General features: G+C 42.8%; 1 protein-coding gene and 1 long non-coding RNA gene across 3 annotated transcripts in view; one reads left to right on the top strand and one right to left on the bottom strand.

Annotated features, from left to right (window-relative positions):
• Nucleotides 1-24,076, top strand: part of LOC129483333 (uncharacterized) — a 56,577-nt gene that overhangs the window by 8,208 nt on the left and 24,293 nt on the right. The gene's annotated exons all lie outside the window — the stretch shown is intronic.
• Nucleotides 7,232-20,266, bottom strand: GPRC5D (G protein-coupled receptor class C group 5 member D). Of its 2 annotated transcripts, XM_055280587.1 has the most exons (5): nucleotides 20,246-20,266; nucleotides 18,771-18,917; nucleotides 16,159-17,098; nucleotides 8,915-8,982; nucleotides 7,232-7,505 (listed from the first exon to the last, which is right to left on the bottom strand). In XM_055280587.1, exons 3-5 carry the CDS (start codon nucleotides 17,051-17,053, stop codon nucleotides 7,434-7,436), a joined length of 1,035 nt encoding a protein of 344 aa, XP_055136562.1. In that variant the 5' UTR covers nucleotides 17,054-17,098; nucleotides 18,771-18,917; nucleotides 20,246-20,266; the 3' UTR covers nucleotides 7,232-7,433. The 2 variants fall into 2 exon arrangements, with proteins under 2 accessions (XP_055136562.1, XP_055136563.1); XM_055280588.1 differs by lacking the exons at nucleotides 8,915-8,982; nucleotides 18,771-18,917; nucleotides 20,246-20,266 and having other exon boundaries at nucleotides 7,436-7,505; nucleotides 16,159-17,053.

The raw sequence follows: 24,076 nt of genomic DNA, 5'->3' as shown, positions 1-24,076 counted from the left end.
CTTCTAGGGTTTTTATGGTTTTAGGTCTAACATGTAAGTCTTTAATCCATCTTGAATTAATTTTTGTATAAGGTGTAAGGAAGGGATCCAGTTTCAGCTTTCTACATATGGCTAGCCAGTTTTCCCAGCACCATTTATTAAATAGGGAATCCTTTCCCCATTGCTTTTGTCAGGTTTGTCAAAGATCAGATAGTTGTAGATATGTGGCATTATTTCTGAGGGCTCTGTTCTGTTCCATTGATCTATGTCTCTGTTGTAGTACCAGTACCATGCTGTTTTGGTTACTGTAGCCTTGTGGTATAGTTTGAAGTCAGGTAGCATGATGCCTCCAGCTTTGTTCTTTTGGCTTAGGATTGACTTGGTGATGCGGGCTCTTTTTTGGTTCCATATGAACTTTAAAGTAGTTTTTTCCAATCCTGTGAAGAGAGTCATCGGTAGCTTGATGGGGATGGCATTGAATCTGTAAATTACCTTGGGCAGTATGGCCATTTTCACGATATTGATTCTTCCAACCCATGAGCATGGAATGTTCTTCCATTTGTTTGTATCCTCTTTTATTTCATTGAGCAGTGGTTTGTAGTTCTCCTTGAAGAGGTCCTTCACATCCCTTGTAAGTTGGATTCCTAGGTATTTTATTCTCTTTGAAGCAATTGTGAATGAGAGTTCACTCATGATTTGGCTCTCTGTTTGTCTGTAATTGGTGTACAAGAATGCTTGTGATTTTTGTACATTGATTTTGTATCCTGACACTTTGCTGAAGTTGCTAATCAGCTTAAGGAGATTTTGGGCTGAGACAATGGGGTTTTCTAGATATACAATCATGTCATCTGCAAACAGGGAAATTTGACTTCCTCTTTTCCTAATTGAATACCCTTTATTTCCTTCTCCTGCCTGATTGCCCTGGCCAGAACTTCCACCACTATGTTGAATAGGAGTGGTGAGAGAGGGCATCCCTGTCTTGTGCCAGTTTTCAAAGGGAATGCTTCCAGTTTTTGCCCATTCAGTATGATATTGGCTGTGGGTTTGTCATAGATAGCTCTTATTATTTTGAGATACGTCCCATCAATACTTAATTTATTGAGAGTTTTTAGCATGAAGGGTTGTTGAATTTTGTCAAAGGCCTTTTCTGCATCTATTGAGATAATCATGTGGTTTTTGTCTTTGGTTCTGTTTATATGCTGGATTACATTTATTGATTTGCGTATGTTGAACTAGCCTTGCATCCCAGGAATGAAGCCCACTTGATCATGGTGTATAAGCTTTTTGATATGCTGCTGGATTCGGTTTGCCAGTATTTTATTGAGGATTTTTGCATCAATGTTCATCAAGGATATTGGTCTGAAATTCTCTTTTTTGGTTATGTCTCTGCCAGGCTTTGGTATCAGGACAATGCTGGCCTCATAAAATGTGTTAGGGAGGATTCCCTCTTTTTCTATCGATTGGAATAGTTTCAGAAGGAATGGTACCAGTTTCTCCTTGTACCTCTGGTAGAATTCGGCTGTGAATCCATCAGGTCCTGGACTCTTTTTGGTTGGTAAGCTATTGATTATTGCCACAATTTCAGAGCCTGTTATTGGTCTATTCAGAGATTCAACTTCTTCCTGGTTTAGTCTTGGGAGGGTGTATTTGTCGAGGAATTTATCCATTTCTTCTAGATTTTCTAGTTTATTTGCGTAGAGGTGTTTGTAGTATTCTCTGATATGATCTCTTAAAGGCCCGAGCCTTTAAGACATTTTTAACAGCTCCAGGAAAAAGTCTGCCTTTATTCAGACGTCAGGTGCATCTTCTCAGAGGTCCAGGTCTCTATATGGCCACTGTTTAGCGTTCATTGAGAAGCACCTCCCCCAAATGCAAAATATGAGGCTTTGGACCAAGGAAACTGGAAAGCTCTTTTCTAGTTTAATTCTCATTAATTATGTTCTTTTATAATAGGTGATTATGCTTAATCTGAGGAGGATGCCACAGCCACAGAAGTATCTGGTTTATATCATTCTGCCATAACTTAGGTTGGGCTTAGTCTCTGACAGCCCTTTCTCCTAGACCACCAGAGAAAGTTTCCAGGAAAAGGTAGATCTCGAATTGACTGTGGAAGAAGAAAACAAAGAAGAAGAAGGCACGAAGTTGGCCGATATAAAATAGATATTACTCTAAGCCCTTTAAGTTTATGGGATAATCATGAAATTTAATATAGAGGGAAATCTTTGATGTTCTTTGGATCAGGAAAATATTAATATCATCAAGATGAAGGATATATTAACTCTATCCAGGCAAGTATTTTGTTAGCAGTATGCTCTAACCAGCTGAGCTAACCAGCTACATTATGCCAGGCAGGCTTTTTAAAATAAAACTTTTAATTGATAACTTTTCTTTCTGATAAAGTAAAATCAGAGGGATAACATCTAAAATATTTAAGCTGCAAGATGAAATGAGCCACCCAGAAGAAAAATTAAAAATATAATATTTTAGAGAATATGTACCTATCAAATTATGTAACCCATTACATATAAGTAAATGAGTTTAGATGGCTGGGCATGGTGGCTCGCGTCTGTAATCCCAGTACTTTGGGAAGCTGAGGTAGGAGGATTGCTTGAGCCCGGGAGTTCAAGACCAGCCTGGGCAACATGGTGAAATCTCATCTCTATTTTATTTATTTATTTTTTTTGAGACAGAGTCTCGCTCTCTTGCTCAGGCTGGAGTGCAGTGGCACTATCTTGGCTCACTGCAACCTCCGCCTTCCAGGTTCAGGCGATTCTCCTGCCTCAGCCTCCTGAGTAGCTGGGATTATAGGCACCCACCACCACACCCGGCTATTTGTTTTGGATTTTTGGTAGAGACGGGGTTTCACCATCTTGGCCAGGCTGGTCTTGAACCCTGACTTCAAGTGATCTACCTGCATCGGCCTCCCAAAGTGCTGGGATTACAGGTGTGAGTCACCATCCCCGGCCATCTCATCTCTATTAACAACAACAACAAAAAGTAAATGAATTTAGATCTTCAAATAATACTTGTCAAATTGAGTAATTGAGTACAATACGTTAACCATAAATAGTTTTATGTTTTATTTGTTTATTCATTTAGATAAGGTCTCACTGTCACCAAGACTAGAGTGCAGTGACATGATCATAGCTCACTGCAGCCTCAAACTCCTAGGCTCAGGGGATCCTCCCGCCTCCCGAGTACCTGGGAAAATCTATTTTTTAAAGCAGTTTCCTCATGGATCTCTACTTACAGAGTTCACAGTTTTTAGCTTTATGTGAATTGCTGCATAAACTTGAAATAAATTCAATTGTATTTTCACAAAAGTATTCCATTGCCTGGGTGCGGTGGCTCATTCCTGTAATCCCAGCACTTTGGGAGGCCAAAGCGGGTGGATTGCTTGAGCCCAGGAGTTTGAGACCAGCCTGGGCAACATAGCAAAGCCCCGTCTCTACAAAAAATACAAAATTACCTCTGCATAGTGGGGTGCATGTGTGGTTCCAGCTACTTGCGAGGCTGAGGTGGGAAGATAGCTTAAGCCACTGCACTCTAGCCTGGGTGATGGAGTGAGACATTGTCTCAAAAAAAAAGTATTCTCTAATTTTATAAAATTATATTTTTATATTTTTCAGGATGAATTTCTCCTGTATTGGTTTCTTATGGTGCATGTTATAGCTTCCTCTGCTCCCCAGAGGACATTTCTTTGTCCACAGCTTCCCACAGAGGAAGCAGGCAGATGTGACCAAGTCTGTCCCACATAACCAAGCCAGGCACAGCTGAATGGACCAGTGGTGGGTGCCGGACCCAAGGGCAGCCTATCCACAGGCTGATTCAACCTAAGAGAAGGGCTGAATTATGGCATGGGAGAGAATCGGTCAGCCGGCGGTGGGCGGATAAGCGAAAATACCCACTAAAAGAAGCAGAGAAAGTGTAGAAGTGACTGCAGGAGACAGCAAGCCTCTCCCAGTGCCTGAGAGTGTTTACTCTCTGTCAGGCCAGCTGAGAGGCTGTACTGTGTATCCTGAGGAAGTTTTGTTTCCCTGTCATATGTAACTTTAAAATAAAACTCCAGGCTGTGCGTGGTGGCTCACGCCTGTAATCCCAGCACTTTGGGATGCTGAGGCGGGCGGATCATGAGGTCAAGAGATCAAGACCATCCTGGCCAACATGGTGAAACTCCGTCTCTACTAAAAATACAAAAATTAGCTGGGTGTGGTGGCAGGTGCCTGCAGTCCCAGCTACTCACGAGGCTGAGGCAGGAGAATCGCTTGAACCCGGGAGGCGGAGGTTGCAGTGGGCCAAGATCGCGCCACTGCACTCCAGCCTGGCGACAGAGCGAGACTCCATCTCAAAAAAAACAAAACAAAACAAAACAAAACAAAACTTCATTCCTGAAACAGCTTGAATGAGACACTTGCAACCTACAACCCCCCAAATCTAACTAATATGTAGTCTAAAATTAGATAAATTGTGGTGTAAATTTCAGAGGCAGTTTGGTAAAAAGAGGTTCAATTTTAGCCTTCATCAATTTTAGAAAAAACATTTTGGGAGACAATATTGGACCCTTGTGTATGGCTTCAGTGGGTTTTTAAGAATTTGTTAGCCAACTCTATAGAAACATCTCCTGCTTGCAAACCAAAACAAAATTATGTTGAAGGTATCATTATTACGATTATTAGGATGAACATCAGGAGGACGTGTTATAATCATTTTCTTTCAGAATAGGTGGAAGTTTTTTGGCTTGTTTCTACCTCTCAAATTAGGGTCTTCATGTGGATGCCACCTAATCTATAGACCAAAGCATTGCTTAATGCTTGAACATTTTTTCTCCGTTTTTCATTATCAATAAGGGCAGTAGGTCAAACGTTTTGGTCATTTACCTAGGTCTTGGGTTGTGCTGATAATATTGCTTATGGCACAGATTTTGAAAAACAGCAGCGAATTTTAGTGCAGCAGAAAAACATATGAAAGTGTTGGAACAGGTTGGGCGCAGTGGCTCACGCCTGTAATCCCAGGACTTTGGGAGGCTGAGGTGGGTGGATCACTTGAGGTCAGGGGTTCAAGACCAGCCTGGCCAATGTGGTAAAACCCCGTCTCTACTAAAAAAAAAAAAAAAAAAAAAAAACACAAAAGTTAGCTGGGTGTGGTGGCAGGCACCTGTAATCCCAGCTACTCAGGAGGCTGAGGCAGGAGAATCGTTTGAACCCAGGAGGCGGAGGTTGCAGTGAGCTAAGATCGTACAACTGAACTCCAGCCTGGGTGACAGAGCGAGACTCCGTCTCAGGAAGAAAAAAAAAAAGAAAACGTTGGAACATGGTGTAGAGATGAGCACTGGATAGGGGTTTGGAAACCTGGATTCTGGTCTTGGTTCTAGTGCTAACAAGCCATGTTATACTGGGCAAGTCCCTTCTCCCTGTCTGTAAAAAACAAAGGAACTGTGTGCCTGAAATTCTCTGCATTGTATGATCTTCTACAACAAAAATGCAAGCTCTGCTAAAGCAGTGTTGTACGCCTTCTCTGGGGCTGAGTCCTAGAATGGTTCCTGGTACCTTGCAGATGCTCAGGAAATATTTATTGCTGTTGAACAACTTATGGTGTCCATTGGCCACAGAAAAGGCTCTCTTGCATGTATAAAGCTGTAGTTATTTTTCAAAAGGCTTTCAGTTGGCAGGCACTCAACACTCACGGGTCTGAAATACTTCATTTGTTCTCAAGGGGAACACACCTTACTTGCTCATACAGAAATATGGGCATGGAGGAGCCTAGTGGAGGGGGAAGAAGACAGGCCTCGGAGTCAGAAAATCTGGCTCACCACTAATGACTGTGTAGCTTTGGGTAAGTCATTCTGTTCTCCAAAGTTCTGTTTCCTCATCTGCAAGGTGGGAGGGCTGACTCAGACCCCGGGGCCCTTCTAGAGGCACACCTCTGACTCTGGTCCTCTTATTCTTGCAATAGATAACAAATGAGTATTAAGCGCAGATGAAAGCATTCAGAAGAATGTGGGGCTGATGAGGAACAAAGGCAAGAAAATTAGCGCAGAGGCACCAGCTCATTAGAAACATCAAGACAGGCAGACTATGCTTTTTATGTTCACCACATAAAATCCTTTACGAGCATCTGCTGGAGTGGCTCTTCCTTTGCTGTTACTGGCTCAGCAAAGCAGGTCGTGCCCTCAGCCATGTCTGCTGCCCAAGTAGCTGTCACAGGGAGGTAGCACCAGGAGAGAAAAACTGCCAGCTTGCAAGTCCATGGCAATGTCCGTGTTCTTTAAACCGCCCAATTGTGGTGATCCTGAGGATTCAGCTTTAACTTTTATAGATGATTCTGGACCTATCGTATTTTGAGTTCCTTTAAAAAAAAAATTACTAGATACCTCACACTCGTTAGGATGATGACTGTAAACCAAAAATAAAAACACCCCAGGAAATAACAAATGTTGGCGAGGATGTGGAGAAAGTAGAACTCTGTGCATTGTTGATGAGAGTGTAGAATGCTGTAGCCACGGTAGAAACAGTGTGGAGTTTCCTCAAAAAATTAAAAATAGAATGATCATATGATCCAGCAATCCCACTTCTGGGTATACACCAAAATCATTGAAAGCAGGATTTCAAAGAGATTTTTGCACATCTGTGTTCATTGCAGCACTATTCACAATAGCCAAGAGGTGAAAGCAACCTCAAATGTCCATTGACAGATAAATAGATAAAGAAAATGTGGTATAGACATACAATGGAATATTGTTCAGCCTTAGAAAAGGAGATCCTGTGACATGCTACAACATGTGACATGGACCTTGAGGACATTATGCTAGGAAAAGTCAGAAAAAGACGAATACTGTATGATTCTATTACATAAGGTATCTAAGTAGTCAAACTCACAGAAACCAAAAGTAGAATGGTGGCTGTCAGGGGCTGGAGGGAGCTGTTCAATGGATTGAGAATCTCAGTTTTGCAAGATGAAAAAGTTCTAGAGAATTCACAGCAGTGTGAATATGATTAACACTACTGAACTGTACAATTAAACATGGTTGAGATGGTGAAGTTTATGTTCTGTGTTTTTTAGCACAATTTAAAAATTGACCAGACATGTAACCCAGTAATAAGCTACTACTAACCTTGTTGTCATATTAGAATGCCCTTAATTTCTTCAGACAGGGTCTTTCAGTTCTGTGAATAAGAGGCACCAATTCTTTCTAGCATTGCTAAGAAAGGGAATTTTGCAGTTACACGAATGAAGAAAGAGACATAGCCAAGGTAGGGTGGCCAGCAAGATTGTAATTATGCTCAAAATGGTGGTCTTCTGGTGGAGGGTCCTGGTGGATGGAGGGGTTAGGAAACAGAAGGTGGGATGTGCTGACTCTTCATTGGCAGAGTGACTCTGTGGGCCCCCGTGGGCTATCAGGGCTATGCTACCCAGGACGGTCTGCTGGGTTTTCTCCACTTATGTTTCCTGTAGATTTATACTCCTGCATCTTGCTGGGGGCTTAGTTTAGCCTGTGGGATGAAACACTCTTGTGTGGGATCAACAGTCTGGAAAGGAAGAAATGCCATCATCAACTTTCTGAGCAACAAAAGAAATGATATTCTCCAAAGTTATGTTTTTGTTTTTTGAGACAGAATCTCGCTCTGTCACCCAGGCTGGAGTGCAGTGGTGTGATCTGGGCTCACTGCAAACTCTGCCTCACAGGTTCAAGCAGTTCTCCTGCTTCAGCCTTCTGAGTAACTGAAATTACAGGCATGCACCACCATGCCCAGATAATTTTGTAGTTTTAGTAGAGATAGAGTTTTACCATTTTGGCCAGGCTGGTCTTGAACACCTGACCTCAAGTGATCCGACTACCTCAGCCTCCCAAAGTGCTGGGATTACAGGCATAAACCACTATGCCCGGCCCTGAAGTTATGTTTGACGTATTATTATCTCACCTTCATTTAATTCTTTGTCAATAACAAAAGAAGAAACGTACTGAGCCTACCTATACCAGGCTACCCCTTAGCCACGAACAAGAATCTTTTTGCAAGCAAGGTTCTTGAATAGCTGATCACTGGAAATTGAAATGAATCCAAGAAACTCTTGGAGGGGATAATAAAGATATTTTCATTATGTAAATGCCCTCCTGAGGGTTGATTAAAGCACATGATATAGCTGTGGCCTGGTCCATGTGTCATTCTAGGAAAAGGCAAATTCTCAGATAACATACCAGAGGGATTAGCTTAGTGGCCTAGTAAATTCATTGAACAAATGACCTGAGGGTGGCTTTCACATTGGGGTTTTAGTTACTTTTGATCCCCATAATATAAGAATTGTGTCCCAGTGTGATCTTTTTGGCTGTTTAGATTTGTATGTCTTCAAGTCTTCACAGCCCAAATGTGAATTACCCCCAAACTACTCAGCAATGTTCCCTCTGTTTTTGCCTGAAAGGATTAAAATTTATTCATCCATCTGGGCATCCAGATGATGATGACAGACCCTGCCCAGTTCTTAGGGCAGCCTGGGCTGCTGGAGCTAGACAGTGACTCAGAGAGGCAGTCAGTGGGGCTCAGGTGATAGGTTCAGACAACTGCTACTAAAAGCTGACCCCAAACTCAGACATATTTACAATCCTGTATTGTCTCCCAGGCAAAATTCGGTGAGCCTGCTGCTCTTCACCTTCACACAAAAGCTTCAAGCTGCCCTTTCTTTCCAGGGACACGCACTTGCATCAGAATGCTATATTGTTGCTGGCGATGAAGACTGGGAAGGTTTGGGTGAAGGCTGTCTTGCGCCACCTGGTCTGGCTTAAACCTGGGTGGCTCAAGCTCCACATGCCTTTAGGGATGCTCCTGCCCTGTCTCTCCTCTCTCAGGTCAGTAAAGCCATTAGAGATGAAGCCTGAGGCTGTCCTAAGGAAGGAGTGCTTGCTAAGTCCCTTGCTAAGGTGAATGTATGTGAGTACATTTACCTGCGGCTGAATGGGAGTACCATATGAAGTTAATGCTACATCCTCCTCAGCTCCATCACTGTCTCGGGCTGAAAGCCAAAGGAGGGAAGGGCTGGGTTAGTGTCCAAGAGTCAATCGGAGACAGCACATGAGGACTACAGGAAAACTCCATGGCTTGCAAACAGGCTCTTCACTCTTTAAAAGGAATTCTGAGGCTGGGCACGTTGGCTCACGCCTGTAATCCCAGGACTTTGGGAGGCCAAGACGGGCGGACCACTTGAGGTCAGGAGTTTGAGACTAGCCTGGCCAACATGGAAAACCCCGTCTTCACTAAAAATACAAAAATTAGCTGGGCATGGTGGCGTGCACCTGTAATCCCAGCTACTTGGGAGGTGGAGGCAGGAGAATTTCTTGAACCCGGGAGGTGGAGGTTGCAGTGAGCTGAGATCACACCACTGCATTCCAGCCTGGATGACACAGCGAGGCTAAATAAATAAATAAATAAGAGGAATTATCAATCAGTTGTAGCTGTTATTGAAGAAGTTTGTGATTTAAAGGAGTGTATTTCAAATTGGTGTAGAAAGCATGGGTAGCGGGTGAATGTTTAGGATAAGCACATTGGCATTGGGAGAGCACCAGCTCCGAGTCAGTTCTTGCTCTCAGTATTACCGTGTGGCCTTGGGCATCTCACTCTTGTCAACAGCCCCTTTAGGCTTGATTCTCTACAAGCTTGAATTCAATTTTTCAAAATTTTTAAAATTTTGCCCAGGTTGATCTTAAACCCCTGGCCTCAAACCTCCCATCTTGGCCTCCCAAAGTGCTGGGATTACAGGTCTGAGCCACCATATCTGGCCTGAATTCAATTTTTAAAATTTGACATAATAAAAGAGATCACTTGAGACAATTCTATATTGTTGTAGGATCATCACAGACATAGGTATTTGTTTAATGGCTGTCTCCTCAACCAGCCTGTAAGCTCTGTGAAGACAGGAGCTGTGCCTGTCTCTAAGAGCAGGTACTTGCTTGATACTTAGTTGTTTTTTGATGATCACAGACATAACCGTGTTAGTAGGGTTCACACTTAGGGTTTCATGTTGAGTGGATGGACCCTGGAAAAGGACTGTTTGGCTCTCTCATTTGTGTTACCTACCTAGAGCCAAGTTCCTTAACCTTTTGTTGCCTTTGTTTCCTGATGGAAATAAAACAGGAATAATGACAGTCATGACAGTAAGTCTATCTCATAGGATTGTTTTGAAGATTATGTAAAATATTATGTAAAGTCCTTGGAACAGAGCTATCCTTTGTATATGATTATTGGTGGTGGTGCTGGTGCTGCAGTTATAATAGATGCTCTGACATCCTCTTCCTAGTGGCTTTTTATTTATTTATTTTATTTTTTAAAGGGGCTGATGCTGTGATACATGAAATGCTTGTCTTTCCTTCATGGCAGAGCAAAGTGAACCCTTGGCTCAACTTCGTTCCTTGTATCATGACAAGGCTCCTTCACACTCAGTCTCTTGGGAACCAACTTTCATCCAACATTTTCATCAAACCAGATCATCAGTTAGAAAAGCCTAATTCTTCCAGCTCTAGCTATAGTTCATGAGTTTACCAAAAGGCTGAGTGTTTTTTTATACTAAACCTGCACCACTGTGTGATAGGAAATCTGAGTTGAGTAAGACCTTCCATTTATCTGTGGAGGAGGCAGGGAGGGAGGTGATGAGCAGCATTTAAAGATGAGGAATCTGAGGCTCCTAGGGTTTGAGGACCTTGGTTTGGTCTCGAGGTTGGTAAGAAGCAGTGTCTCGGAGCCTGGGCACGTGAGGCCCGATTCTGCACTCTTTCCACTGCCCTTTGCTGCCCAATTATGCTCTCGCTCCCTGAATTTGTTTTTTTAAATTTAAATTTAATTTTTTTAGAGTGTGCAGTGGCGCAATCATAGCTCACTGCAACCTTGAACTCCTGGACTCAAGTGATCCATCTCATAGCCTCCTGAGTAGCTAGGACCACAGGTGTGTGCCACTATGTCCAGCTAAGCTCTCTGAATCTTTATGAATGACACCATCCTTGACTTATCTGTCCTCAGACCAAACAAATCCTGCCTGTGACCCCACTGTCTTCTTCCCTGCTTTAAGCTAGTTCTCTCTCTGTGACCTGTAACTTGAGGGTGACAGAAAAGAACTTCCCATGAAAGAACAAACAAACAAAAATGGGACCTGGGACCATTTAAGTTGGATTTCCCCTGGTAAGGTGAGTGTGCCTTGAAGAAAAAAATGTTGAGAGGCCGGGCGCGGTGGCTCACGCTTGTAATCCCAGCACTTTGGGAGGCCGAGGCGGGCGGATCCCGAGGTCAGGAGATCGAGACCACGGTGAAACCCTGTCTCTACTAAAAATACAAAAAATTAGCCGGGCGTGGTGGCGGGCGCCTGTAGTCCCAGCTACTCGGAGAGGCTGAGGCAGAAGAATGGCGTGAACCTGGGAGGTGGAGCTTGCAGTGAGCCGAGATTGAGCCACTGCACTCCAGCCTGGGCGACAGAGCGAGACTCCGTCTCAAAAAAAAAAAAAAAAAAAAAAAAAAAAATGTTGAGAATTGTCAAAAAGGGCTGTGTTCAGCAAAAGCTGGAGTTTGCTAGGGAAACAACCAGAAGGGCTTATGTTTGCAGGAATAATGTTCTCTTGGTTCATCTTGTTTTGTACTCGTTGATCCATTTTTACTTTATGTAGACTCATTGATTATCTAATGCCTTCAAAAAGAATCATATAAGGTTTGTCTGTATGCATCCAAACACTGGATGGAAAAATGCCTACAGTAATGTGACACCCTTCCTTCCTTCCTTCCTTCCTTCCTTCCTTCCTTCCTTCCTTCCTTCCTTCCTTCCTTCCTTCCTTCCCTCTTTCTCTCTTTCTGTCTTTTTCTTTCTTTCTTTCTTTTTCGTTCTCATTGCCCAGGCTGGAGTGCAATGCATGATCTCAACTCACTGCAACCACCACCTCCTGGGTTCAAGTGATTCTCCTGCCTCAGCCTCACAAGTAGCTGGGACTACAGGTACCCGACACCACGCCTGGCAAATTTTTTGTATTTTTAGTAGAGACAGTGTTTCACCATGTTGGCCAGGCCGATCTTGAACTCCTAACCTCAGGCGATCCACCCTCCTCGGCCTCCCAAAGTGCTGGGATCACAGGCATGAGCCACCACACCCGGCCAACACTTTCAAATACAGATGGGTCTTAGTGTTAGCAAATATGGTATAATGATATTCCTGTTAGTCAAAAACAGATAAAGCAGGCAATAATTAGAAGTTTTCCACTCATAAAACAATTCATAGCTGATATTCTACTCTATTTAAGATTTCTGCTCTTTATATCACATTTAAGATTCTCAAAAGACCTACTGATTTTATTCTATTTATCTATTTTGAAGGTTATCATTTATTCAGGAAGAGAAATATTCCAAAATTTACTAATTCCAAATTAAATATAAAACAAGTATTATATTCATCAACTAATTAATGAAGAATATGTTAAAAAATAACATAATCCCAGGAGCATGTAAATGGAAAGTAGTTAAATATCAAAATAATTTCAGAATTACGTCTCTATTTTATTTTGCATTTTAATTGCTTCATTTCATGTACACAAATTCTTTACCCTAATCTTTTTGTTGAAGTTTCCTGTACCTAACAATATGCTGAGCATGTTAAATTTCAGTCAAATGCTGTGAGAGGATGTACCTATATTTTTGGCTCAAGATTTTGGTTGAGGCCAACTGATTTTTTAAAGTCCAATCAATATACACCTTCTCAGGGACACACTTATAACACAGAGCAAATAATATTTATACCCATTTGTTTGGTGTCCTACAGTAATATGCCTGATTGCATTTTCATTCTCCATCCAGATGTTTTTGTATCTTAAAATTAAGTCCATAATCCATTTCAGAGGAATAAAGCCTAATCTTCTTTAGAAAGACTTCCAGGGAAATGAAATTCTTAATCCCCTTTGCTGATCTGTTTCTGTCTACCAACTCTTATTTTCATATTTAATCTAAATCTCTCATGCCTCTGCGTCCATTTCCACCCACTATCTTTAGTTGGAGATGGAAAACAACAGGACAGCTGCCTCTTGGGGAGAGGTCTTCACACTTGTGAAATTTTCTTTCTTTCTTTCTTTCTTTTTTTGAGACGGAGCCTTGCTCTGTTGCCCAGGCTGGAGAGCAGTGGTGTGATCTCAGCTCACTGCAACCTCTGCCTCCCAGGTTCAAGTGATTCTCGTGCCTCAGCCTCCAGAGTAGCTGGGATTACAGGCATGCATCACCATGCCCAACTAATTTTTGTATTTTTAATAGAGACGGGGTTTTACCATGTTGGACAGGCTGGTCTCTAACTCCTCACCTCAGGTGATCTGCCTGCCTCGGCCTCCCAAAGTGCTGGGATTGCAGGCGTGAACCACTGTGCCCGGCCATACTTGTGAAATTTCCAGCTAGGGATCCCTTGTCCTACTCTCCTTTTAGCTGAATAATTCTGGTCTCATAACCCAGTGGTAAATTAAATAATTATGTGACTGGAATCACAGCTACAAACAGCATTAGTGTCACATCACAAATGCATGCCTCATGGACTGAAACAAAATGTGTTTTGGGACAGAATTTCGAGAGAGAACTTGGATAGTCTGGTAAAGCACATAAAACTTAAGAATGACCATCTCATTCTCACTGTCTTCACCTTTCCACACAGGTCTGATGTTATGACCCTTTAATCATCTTTGTGGGGTTCTGCCGAGCCTCCCCAAACTTCCCACACTTCTCATTAGTGGATCAGTGGGTATCCTTGCTAGAGACTGACCGATTGCGGGTACAATGGCATGGTTGTTCTTGCTGACCACACATCTGTTTATACAGTACCATGATTGTTTCTTGAGCAAACAAAAGCAAAGACAGTGGTAAGTTGTTTCCCTACTATCAGCTCATGACCTATCATAACACTTAGGACGTTTCAAGTTATTGTTATTATACTTCTCTAGCTCTTACCTATTTTGTATCTATTTGTATGTTTTTCCTAGCTAGGTGGAATCCTGCACTTTTAATTGAGTTTTAATCGTTCCTCTAAATTTTGATATTTGTACTTCTTCCAGGTGACCTAAATTCTGATTTTACTTTCTGAGCTTAAGTTTCTGGTTGTTTTGCCCAATCTTGGAGAGCAATTCCTTCCTTCCTTCCTTCCTTCCTTCCTTCCTTCCTTCCTTCCTTCCTTCCTTCCTTCCTTCCTTCTTTCCTTCCTTCCTTCCTTCCTTCCTTCCTTCCTTCCTTCCTTCCTTCTTTCCTCCCTCCCTCCCTCCCTGCCTTTCTTTTTTTTTAAATTGAGACAGGGTCTCTCTCTGTCACCCAGGCTGGAGTGCAGTAGTGTAATCATGGCTCCCTGCAGCCTCAACCTCCCAGACTCAAGTGATCTTCCCACCTCAGACTCCTGAGTAGCTGGGACCACAGGCCTGTGCCACCATGCCCAGCTAATTTTTTGTAGAGACGGGGTTTCTCCATGTTGCCCAGGCTGGTCTTAAACTCCTGAGCTGAAGTGATCCACCCACCTCGGCCTCCCAAAGTGCTGGGATTACAGGTGTGAGCCACAGAGCCCAGCCAATCTGTATGTTTTTTACAACACTATTGATTTTTGTCCACAAAATTTCAAATTACTTTGATGATGACTATCATTGGCAGACTATTTCCTGCTCAGAAGTGGATTTTCTAACCTAGCTTGAGTAATAGGATACTCCTGGCCAAACCAGGAATCATCATATTTTAGCAGGCCCTTGCTGTTCTACTGAGATACTCCTTTGAACCCGTTCAACACTTGCCTGGTACTTTGTGGGGTATAGAATATTGATCATTACAAAGCTCACTGTATTTTGGTTTATTGTGAAACTCTAAGAATTTTTTTTGCTCTGACTTTTGTTTCCTGGAAACACACAGCAGCAACAAAAACAAACACAAAAAGTTTTATCTTCTAGTAAGAACTATGAGAAGTATTTTCAGGAAAGATTGACTCTGCAATTCTGCCACAAAACTCAGTGATGTGACTATGCATCACCAACAAGCAATGGAAAACTTTTATGGGAAAAAATGTGTAGTGTCAATTTCCAACTTTTGGTCAACGGAACTGAAAAGAATTAATGGATGTATTTATCTGAACAGGATTTAATTCGAATGTGCAATTAGCCATAGATTACAGCTCAAAAAAAGTGTATGTACTTAAAAGGAAGCTTACGTGAATTTTTTTTGAGCCTGGTGAACATTATGTGTGCTGTACAATATATAAAATAACACCATCATTACATATTAGAAATAAAATGTGAGAAATCAGATGCCTATTAAGACACAAAAATTGATGTAAAACTATGATATTGGGTTTTGGATAATAGCCCAGATGTTTCAGAAAAGGAATTAATGAGTTTTGACATATTTCCAGATAATTGAAATTAGCCACTATTTCCCCCAGGTTGTTGGGGTCCAAGCATCTTTGTTGCCATGGATAATGTATTTTATTCCTTAACAAAGTGTAGTCAGGTGGCTTGAATAAAAATATGACCCAGAAATTATTATGAAAATGTCACATAAGCAAGTTACTTTCTTTCTCATAATGATCACACATCTGAGTCTTTACTCAGAATTAGGATATAATGGCTCTTCCTCTCACTTTTTGTAAACCTTGAAGGATTTTAAACAGTAAATGGTTTGAAAAGTTGAAATTCAGAAGTGATTGGGCTTTATGGCTTTAATGAGGTGGCGAGTCCTGTGAATCAGTTTAAGATTATGTTTGGGCAAATTAGCTTTGAGACAGATTTTTAAAATGTCCATCACTGCTGCCAGGATCGGCTTTTGCACTTGCAGGCCAATACATCTGGACTTAACATTAGATGTCATGCAAAATCGCATGGTCCAGGCCTAATTTAGGGCCAGTTAACTCATTTTATAGTGGATGCCTTTCTTTAGCCAGTGTGAACATTCAGAGTCATACCCTCTTTATTTAGGGCCTTTGATCCATGTATGTCTTGATCTCTCCCCATAAAGCTCTATGCTTTGGAAGAACTCATTTTTCATAAAAATTTAACCTTGATTCTGGGAGTCTGCATTTCCATGCTTGAACTATGAAGCCACCCACCCTAAATCTGACCATTTTCTTTTAGTTTCCTCTTGGCTCATCCTACTGCATGATTTCTCTCCTGCTTCTCCTGTAGGAGCACCTCCCTGTTCCCTGAATCCCCCAGGAAAGTACCTCTGGAGAGCTCCTGGTTCTCCACTTGGAAGCTGTGTTGGTAGGCTGTGACGGGGCAGGCATTGCCTTGTAAAGGGCACTCCTGCCTACACGATCTGCAGAGAATGCAGAGCTCAGGGAGGATGTACAGCAGCAGGAAAACCCATGCGTTGGTGACCAGGGCGATGCAGACCACCGGGTCGTCCCACTGGGGCTGTCGCTGGAACTGCGGGTTGCCTCTCAGGAGCATGGAGATCCACACCACCCAGATGATGATGGAGAAAAGCACAGTGATAAAGATGAGCCTTCCATGCTGCTTCCAGTTCTTACATGGGCCACAGAAGGTGGCTTTGGAGACGAAGAATGTGAGGACCATCAGGAAGAGGACATAGACGAGGAGCACAACAAAGTCCACATTGAGCTGGCAGGGTGTCATATTCACAAACATCATACCTCTGGTCATGATGAGAGTCACATACTCGATGGCAATAATGACCTGCAACAGACTGCAACCAATAGCAATGCACAGAATTGTCGTCCAGGAGAAGGAAACACAACCCCGAACCAGCTTCACTAGGTTGGAGGCATGAGCTAAGAGGCATGAGAAACAGAGAGCAAAGAGAACCCCAAAGAGAAAGTAGCGTACGGGGGCAGTTTGTTCATTGAGCTGGGTGGTGAAGGCAAAAGTGAGTCCGAAGAGCCCCAGGACACTCAGGAGGAAGAGGAGCTGGGTGGGGAGGACATTCCACTGGCTGCAGTCTTGGATCTTTCGCATGAGGAAGAGAAATGCTAAGAGTAGCAGAATTGTGACCACGATGCCAAGTATTGCCAGGGACTCCAGAATGATGCCCCATGGCCCCTCGGCATCACAGAGAAGAAAATAGTCTGCAGTGGACTCGATGCAGTCCTTGTACATGGTGACTTATGGGTGTGGACCTCACCAGAATGGTTTTCTGATGCCCTGCGGAAAAAAGATGAGACAAATTGACAACTCTGCATCTCTTAGGTTGGTGCAAAAGTAATTGCACTTTTTGCTATTAAAAGTAATGGCAAGAAGGCTGGGCGCGGTGGCTCACTCCTGTTATCCCAGCACTTTGGAAGGCTGAGGAGGGCCGATCACTTGAGGTCAGCAGTTCAAACCAGCCTAGCCAACATGATGAAACCCCATCTCTACTAAAAATACAAAAATTAGCTGGGTGTGGTGGTGCACACTTGTAATCTCAGCTACTCCGGAGGCTGAGGCAGGAGAATCGCTTGAACCCAGGAGACAGAGGTTACATTGAGCCGAGATTGCCCCGCTGTACTCCAGCCTGGGTGACAGAGTGAGACTCTGTCTCAAAAAACAAAAAACAAGGCAGGGTACAGTGGCTCATGCTTGTAATCCTAGCACTTTAGGAGGTCAAGGTGGGTGGATCACTTGAAGTCAGGAGTTCAAGACCAGCCTGGCCAACATGGTGAAACCCCATCTCTAGTAAAAACACACATAAAAAATTAGCCGGGCATGATGGCATGAGCTTATATTCCCAGCTACTTAGGAGGCTGAGGCAGGAGAATCGCTTGAACCCAGGAGGCAGAGGTTGCAGTGAGCCAAGATCACACCACTGCACTCCAGCCTGGTCAACAGAGTGAGACCCTGTCTGAAAACAAAAACCAAAAAACAAAAAACACACAAAAAAAGTAACGTCAAGAACCGCAACTACTTTCGCACCAACCTAATACCTACAAGAATGCCTATTGGGTGGTCCATGCTGGGCACTGTAATTGCTCTCATTCTGAAATGAGGACACCTGGGCATATGAAATAAATGTCTTTACCAAAATTGTTCCTAGGACACTGTTGAGAGCCTGAGTTACATTTTGTTTGACTCCTGATACTTATCTAAATGCTAAGCTTCCCTGGGGGAAGAAATTCATAGATATATGCAGACATAGTCTAAGGGGATGGGAAATGCCATCACACATATTATCCCAAATTTATAACAGTTTTATATAGGATGTCAGTAAAGGAAATGAGAAAGGCAACCTAAACCCCTCAAAACTATCGTGGCTACATCCTGCTGGGAAAAGCTGAACAGACTTCAATTGATAATATGTCCATTTGTGTATGCTAATTTCCAAGGCTTTGAAAGCTAATACAAAATCTTTTTCATAAAAGGAGGTGTATGAGAATGTTTGCATGACTGATGGAATTCAGTTATATCAGACTCCAGAACAAGGACTGCCAACATTAATGGATCACTGGATCGTTCTAGACACTGATGCACTGCTTGAAGGAGACAGGCAGATAAATTACTGGGAATAAAATTTCCCAGTAATTTTAGTGACTGTTCCTTCTTTCAGTTAATTCAAGTCAATCCAATGCAACAGGTTGTAATTAAACACCTATTGTGCGTTCATCAAAGAATTGTACAAAATGGTCCCTTTCTTTAAATACCTTTTTGAACAGTTTAGTACGAAAGTCCATGTCTTGACTGAGGTAGCCTAGGAAAAAGATCCCACATATTCATTTGAAAAAAAAAAATCAATTGCAATTGAATACCCCTCAGCTCTACTTCCCTTCAGTTATCCCCAGACCAGATGGCTGGAGTGACCCAGGTTTACAGCTGAAGGCATGGCCACCCGATTCCAACTTACCTTCTCCGTGTCCACTCTGGAAGCTTAGGCTGTCGTGCTGGCGAAGTTGTAACTGCTAATGAGTAAGAAAGAGCCAACCTCAGCTTCTTTAATCTCTCCCCAAATGGGCGGAAGAACCGTAGGCTCTCACTGAGGTTCCTGCAGTATCTATAAAAAGAACCGGAAAGACAGAAAGACACACCTATTCCAGTTTCCCAGCAACTTTTCTACAGAGATTTCCTTGGTGAGAACAATTCTTTTTCATTCTACTGCTGACCAGAGGCACCTTGGCCTTAGGGAGCGGGTGTAAATCTGAAAGTGGATGTAAATCTAGGAAAGACAGCTTCCTCCCTGTGTATTGCAACACATTCAGGGAAGCTACACAAGGCCCTCAGGTGACTTACACCAGGATACCTCGTCCTTCTTCTGACCTATTGCCTAAAAAGCCATCTCTGGAGACTTTCTCACATCTTGATTTTTTTTTTTTTTTTTTTTTGAGATAGCGTCTTGCTCCATCACCCGAGCTAGAGTGCAATGGCGTGATCTCGGTTCACTGCAACTTCTGGCCTCCCGGATTCAAGCAATTCTCCTGCCACAGCCTCCCGAGTAGCTGGGATTACAGGCGCATGCCACCACATTTTGTATTTTTAGTAGAGACGGGGTTTCACTATGTTGGCCAGGCTGGTCTCAGACTCCTGACCTCGTGATCTGCCCGCCTCGGCCTCCCAAAGTGCTGGGATTACAGGCATGAGCCACCTTGCCCGGCCCCCACATCTTGATTTTAATTCAAAAGAGCATCCATTCAACAAAGTACAGGTAATGAGGGTTTCACTGGGCCATAAGGAAGGGTGGTTTTGCTTACTACTGGCATTAAAATGGCCAGTGGCAGGCGAAACTGTGAATCAGTCTGTGAATTTATCCCAAGATAAAGAACTGACAATTAAAGGTCACCGGCTGATACTTGAGTACCATATTCCTTTTCTCCTATGGTGACACAAAATACAGCACAGCACAGTGTCCAGCCTACACCCACCAACTGCACCCCTGCCACCTCCAATTTACTCCTTGATTTTCTTCCTGAATATACGTTTTTTTTTTTTGTTTTGTTTTGTTTTTTTGAGATGGAGTCTTGCTCTGTCATCCAGGCTGGAGTGCAGTGGCACGATCTCAGCTCACTGCATCCTCCATTTCCTGGGTTCAAGCGATTCTCCTGCCTTGGCCTCCCGAGTAGCTGGGATTACAGGTGCATGCCACCATGCCCGGCTAGTTTTTTATATTTTTGGTAGAAATGGGGTTTTACCGTGTTGGCCAGCCTTGTCTTGAACTCCTGACCTCAAGTAATCTGCCTGCCTCTGCCTCCCAAAGGGCTGGGATTACAGGTGTGAGCCACCGCACCCGGCCTCTGAATATATGTATTTTGACAGAGGACTGCTGAAGACCCCAACCAGTGTCTGGTTTCAAGGTGCTTGTGATCTGGTTCTACCTTTCTTACCCACCTGTACTTTCTTCACGTCTCCAGGCTCTATGGTTTAGCCCCCTTGGTTTTCCCACTGGCTCACAAAAAAAATAAGTTCCCATCTGCTCACCTCTGTCCCTGTCCGAAACTGCCTTGTGCTTGATTCTCATTTATCCTATTTTTGACCCAAATTATTTCCCTCCCTGTAGGATTTTGTTCACCTTATCTCCTCTATGACTCTTCCTGCCTTCCCTCATCATTCTAGCCCTCGCTGATCACCTTCCACCAGGAACTCTATAAGACTTGGGGTCTGTTCTGTTCAAAATTACAGAAACCCTATTTTCTGCCTATTAGTTAACTTATGAATACATATTAAGAAATAATGAATTGAAATAAATGAATAATAAATAAGAAGTGTCTCAATTTATGTTATTTGAATTAATCTCATCTCCTGATTGGATTTATAGCTGTCTGGAGGTCAGGTTCCACATTTTATGTCCCCATAGTACCTGCTTCTATGTGGAGAACCTCCTGGGTGATGGATAATTCAATTAATGGAGTGATTCTAAAGATAAAATTCCAGATCTTTCAGAAGGTCCTTTTTAGTGGTGTGGTTTTTCAACAGATGTGTATTAATGGAAAACACCTGCAAATAAGTGAGAGACTTAACAAACCCTTGATAAAATCATTCTGAAGTGGTGTTCTATCTTTAGAGTTCCTTAACTTCAAGAAGCCATTTTCTCCTATGAAAGAAGAAAATTCTAGGGATGATAGAATTTTCTTACATTCAATTACACCTTAAGCTCCCCTTTACCTGCTTTGGGTGTAATAGCAGTCTTTCCGAAGCTGTGAAGGCTAATGTTTATGTTAAGGGTAAAGGGATTTTTCAGGTGATGAAATGTGACATCTGTGAGCATCCACTCAAAGAGCATAGTGAGTGGTTAAACTGCTGTCGGCAGAACTGCAGGAAGATTTTTCATTTAATTCTTTCAGGAGTACTGTTTTGTTGATCCTGCACCTCCCACCCCCTTCCTGCTGGTTAGTCATGGTTGTCATTCCTCCTCCTGGTGATGTTTTAGCTTCTGGTGTGCTTGTCTTCTAAGGAGATTCCTCTTGAGCTCCTGATGGCTTGAGACCAGTGGATTTATGGGTTAATGACCACAAAGCCCTTTAAGTACCTTAGATAAAAGGATGTGTCCCAGGTATTAATTATTCTTATTTTAAAATCCAGCGTTATAGAATTAACCCATCTGCAGCTAGGCCTTAAGGATATGAGGGGCCTTTTTGCCTACACACATCCAAATTACTCACAGCTCATTTCTTTTGGCTTCTATGCCACAATAACATCCGAACAAACAGCTCAGATATGGCTTTGATTAATCTAAATACACTGATTACAATGAGTCCAATAAAAATGGAAATAAAACAGTCAGGACACCAAACATCTTATGTCAAACACCTATTTATGTTGTTTCCTTCTCACAGAAACAGAGCTGGAGGGAATGTTAAAGGTTACCTAGCCTAACTGCTATTAATGATTAGTAATAAGGAAGCCAATGTTACAACACGAGGAATTTAATAATAAGGAAGCAGAGGCCCAGGGATGAAGGGATGTGCTTACCATATGGAATGTGGAAGATGACAGCCAAGGTTTGTTGTCTCCTGGCCATATTCTTGCTGTTGTACCAGGCAGCCTTTCCTGACTCTTCCCCACCTTATAAGGACAGGCTTTTGGAGACAGGTGAGCCTTTAAGCATGATTTGGCCGGCACACACACACAAAAAGAATATGAAAGCACATCACATATTCTTCATTCTGCAGCTATCATGACTGGCCGTGTGAGGACAGGCTGTGTAGGACGGAATGCATCAGTCAGGAGTGGCCCATTTGTTCTTTTGCTCACTGGCATCTCCAGGGCTGGCTTCATGAGGGTGTAACCAGTGCAGTTGCATGGGGAACCCCATTCAGAAGGGCCCTGTGCTTGGAATTGGATACTCCGTGGTTGCCATATTGAAATTGTTAATACTTGCATCTTTGAATTTGTGTTTGGTAAGTGAAGTGGGGTGGGACACAGAAGCATGCGCTGAGGCTTGAGTCTTGACTCACACCCCACCCTGCCTTCCATGGCCTCCCCTCCTTCCTGAGACAGGTTCTTGGCTACCCACTCTATGCCACCATGTGGTGTCCTGGGTTGCCCAGCTAGCCTCCCCATTTGTGCTTCTGCTCTGTGATTACTGCTGCCCCTCACCTGGGCTCACCTGTCTGCCATGGGTTGGGACAGTGGGCCCTTAGAAACGGGGAATTGACTTGTTCATTTCCAAGCAGGGCTGCATATTTTCTTTCTTTCCTTCATTTCTTTCTTTCTCTTTCTTTCTTTCTTTCTTTCTTTCTTTCTTTCTTTCTTTCTTTCTTTCTTTCTTCTTTCCTTCCTTCCTTCCTTCCTTCCTTCCTTCCTTCCTTCCTTCCCTCCTTCCTTCTTTCTTTCCTTCTTTCTTCTCTTTCTTTCCTTCTTTTTCTTTCTTTTTCCTTCCTTCCTTCCCGTTCCTTCCTTCCTTCCTTTTTCCTCCTTTTCTTCTTCCCCTTTCTTTTCTTTTCTCCTTCCTTCCTTCTTTCTTTTCTTTTCCCTTTCTTCCTTTCCTTTCCTTTCCTTTCCTTTCCTTTCCTTTCCTTTCCTTTCCTTTCCTTCCTTCCTTTCTTCCTGCCTGCCTGCCTGCCTGCCTGCCTTCCTGCCTGCCTGCCTGCCTGCCTGCCTGCCTGCCTGCCTGCCTTCCTTCCTTCCTTCCTTCCTTCCTTCCTTCCTTTCTTTCATTCTTCCCTTTTTCTTTTTTTCTTGAGATGGAGTCTACTTCTGTTTCCCAGGCTGGAGTGCAGTGGCATGATCTCGGCTCACTGCAACCTCTGTCTCTTGGGTTCAAGCGATTCTCATGCCTCAGTCTCCTGAGTAGCTGGGATTACAGGCATGTGTCACCACACCCAGCTAATTTTTGTATTTTTAGTAGAGATGGGGTTTCACCATGTTGGCCAGGCTGGTCTTGAACCCCTGACCTCAGGTGATCTGCCCGCCTTGCCCTCCCAAAGTGCTGGGATTACAGGTGTGAGCCATGGCACCCAGCCTGGGCCGTGTATTTTTGTTTTGCATTTGGCTCCAGAAATTATATAGCTGGCCCTGGGCATCTTATTCAGTTTTCTGGTATTTGATGCCTAGTTTGATCAATTTTATATCAGGATGTGAACATTGTACAGTTTAATTTTATATTGATATAATGTGGAATTAGTTGTGAAGTGCCATAGGAATTGATCAGCAAATTGTCAAGACTCTCAACTGAGTATCACTTAAGAATGTCAGGATATTTTTTGGAATGGAAGATATTCTACTTTTTTTTCAGTTTGTAGCTATTATAACACTTTAATTGAACTAGTATACATTCTGTTATACAGAGCTGCTTTATTATTAGAAGAGAGCAGATGATGTAAAAATATCGAGGTATATTCAAGTTCAGCTTGTTGACACCTGTACTATTACAGAATAATAAGAGGCAATGTTTTTTAATGCAATTACAGTCTGGTACAGATTTTTTGATTCAATTAAATCACAACACTGATGTTACAAATTGCCAATACTTTTAGTCAGACTAGATATGACTGACAAGACAATTTTTCTGAAGAATTTGTTGTGCATCTGGAAGTATAAATCTGACAATACTGAGAAAAATGTTGACTCTAATAACATTTTTTGGGCTAGGCTAGGCATGGTGGCTCACTCCTGTAATCCCAGCACTTTGGGAGGCTGAGGCTGGCAGATTGCTTGAGCCCAGGAGTTCAAGACCAGACTGGGCAACATGGCAAAACTCATCTCTACAAAAAATACAAA

The sequence above is a fragment of the Symphalangus syndactylus genome, chromosome 5 (genome assembly GCF_028878055.3).
Source record: "Symphalangus syndactylus isolate Jambi chromosome 5, NHGRI_mSymSyn1-v2.1_pri, whole genome shotgun sequence".
Taxonomy (NCBI): domain Eukaryota; kingdom Metazoa; phylum Chordata; class Mammalia; order Primates; family Hylobatidae; genus Symphalangus; species Symphalangus syndactylus.
Note: the sequence above shows the minus strand (reverse complement) of the source record. Positions and strands in the feature narration are given on the sequence as shown.

Bases quoted from the DNA above. Each gene is read 5' to 3' on its own strand.
- GPRC5D (XM_055280587.1), bottom strand. From the start codon at position 17,053: ATGTACAAGGACTGCATCGAGTCCACTGCAGACTATTTTCTTCTCTGT. The intron at 8,983-16,158 runs GTACTTTCCTGG...TTTGGCTTTCAG, and splicing joins GAACCAGGAGCTCTCCAGAG to CCCGAGACAGTGATGGAGCT. The intron at 7,506-8,914 runs GTAAATGTACTC...CTTCCTTTCCAG, and splicing joins GTACTCCCATTCAGCCGCAG to ACTGTTGATCCCACACAAGA.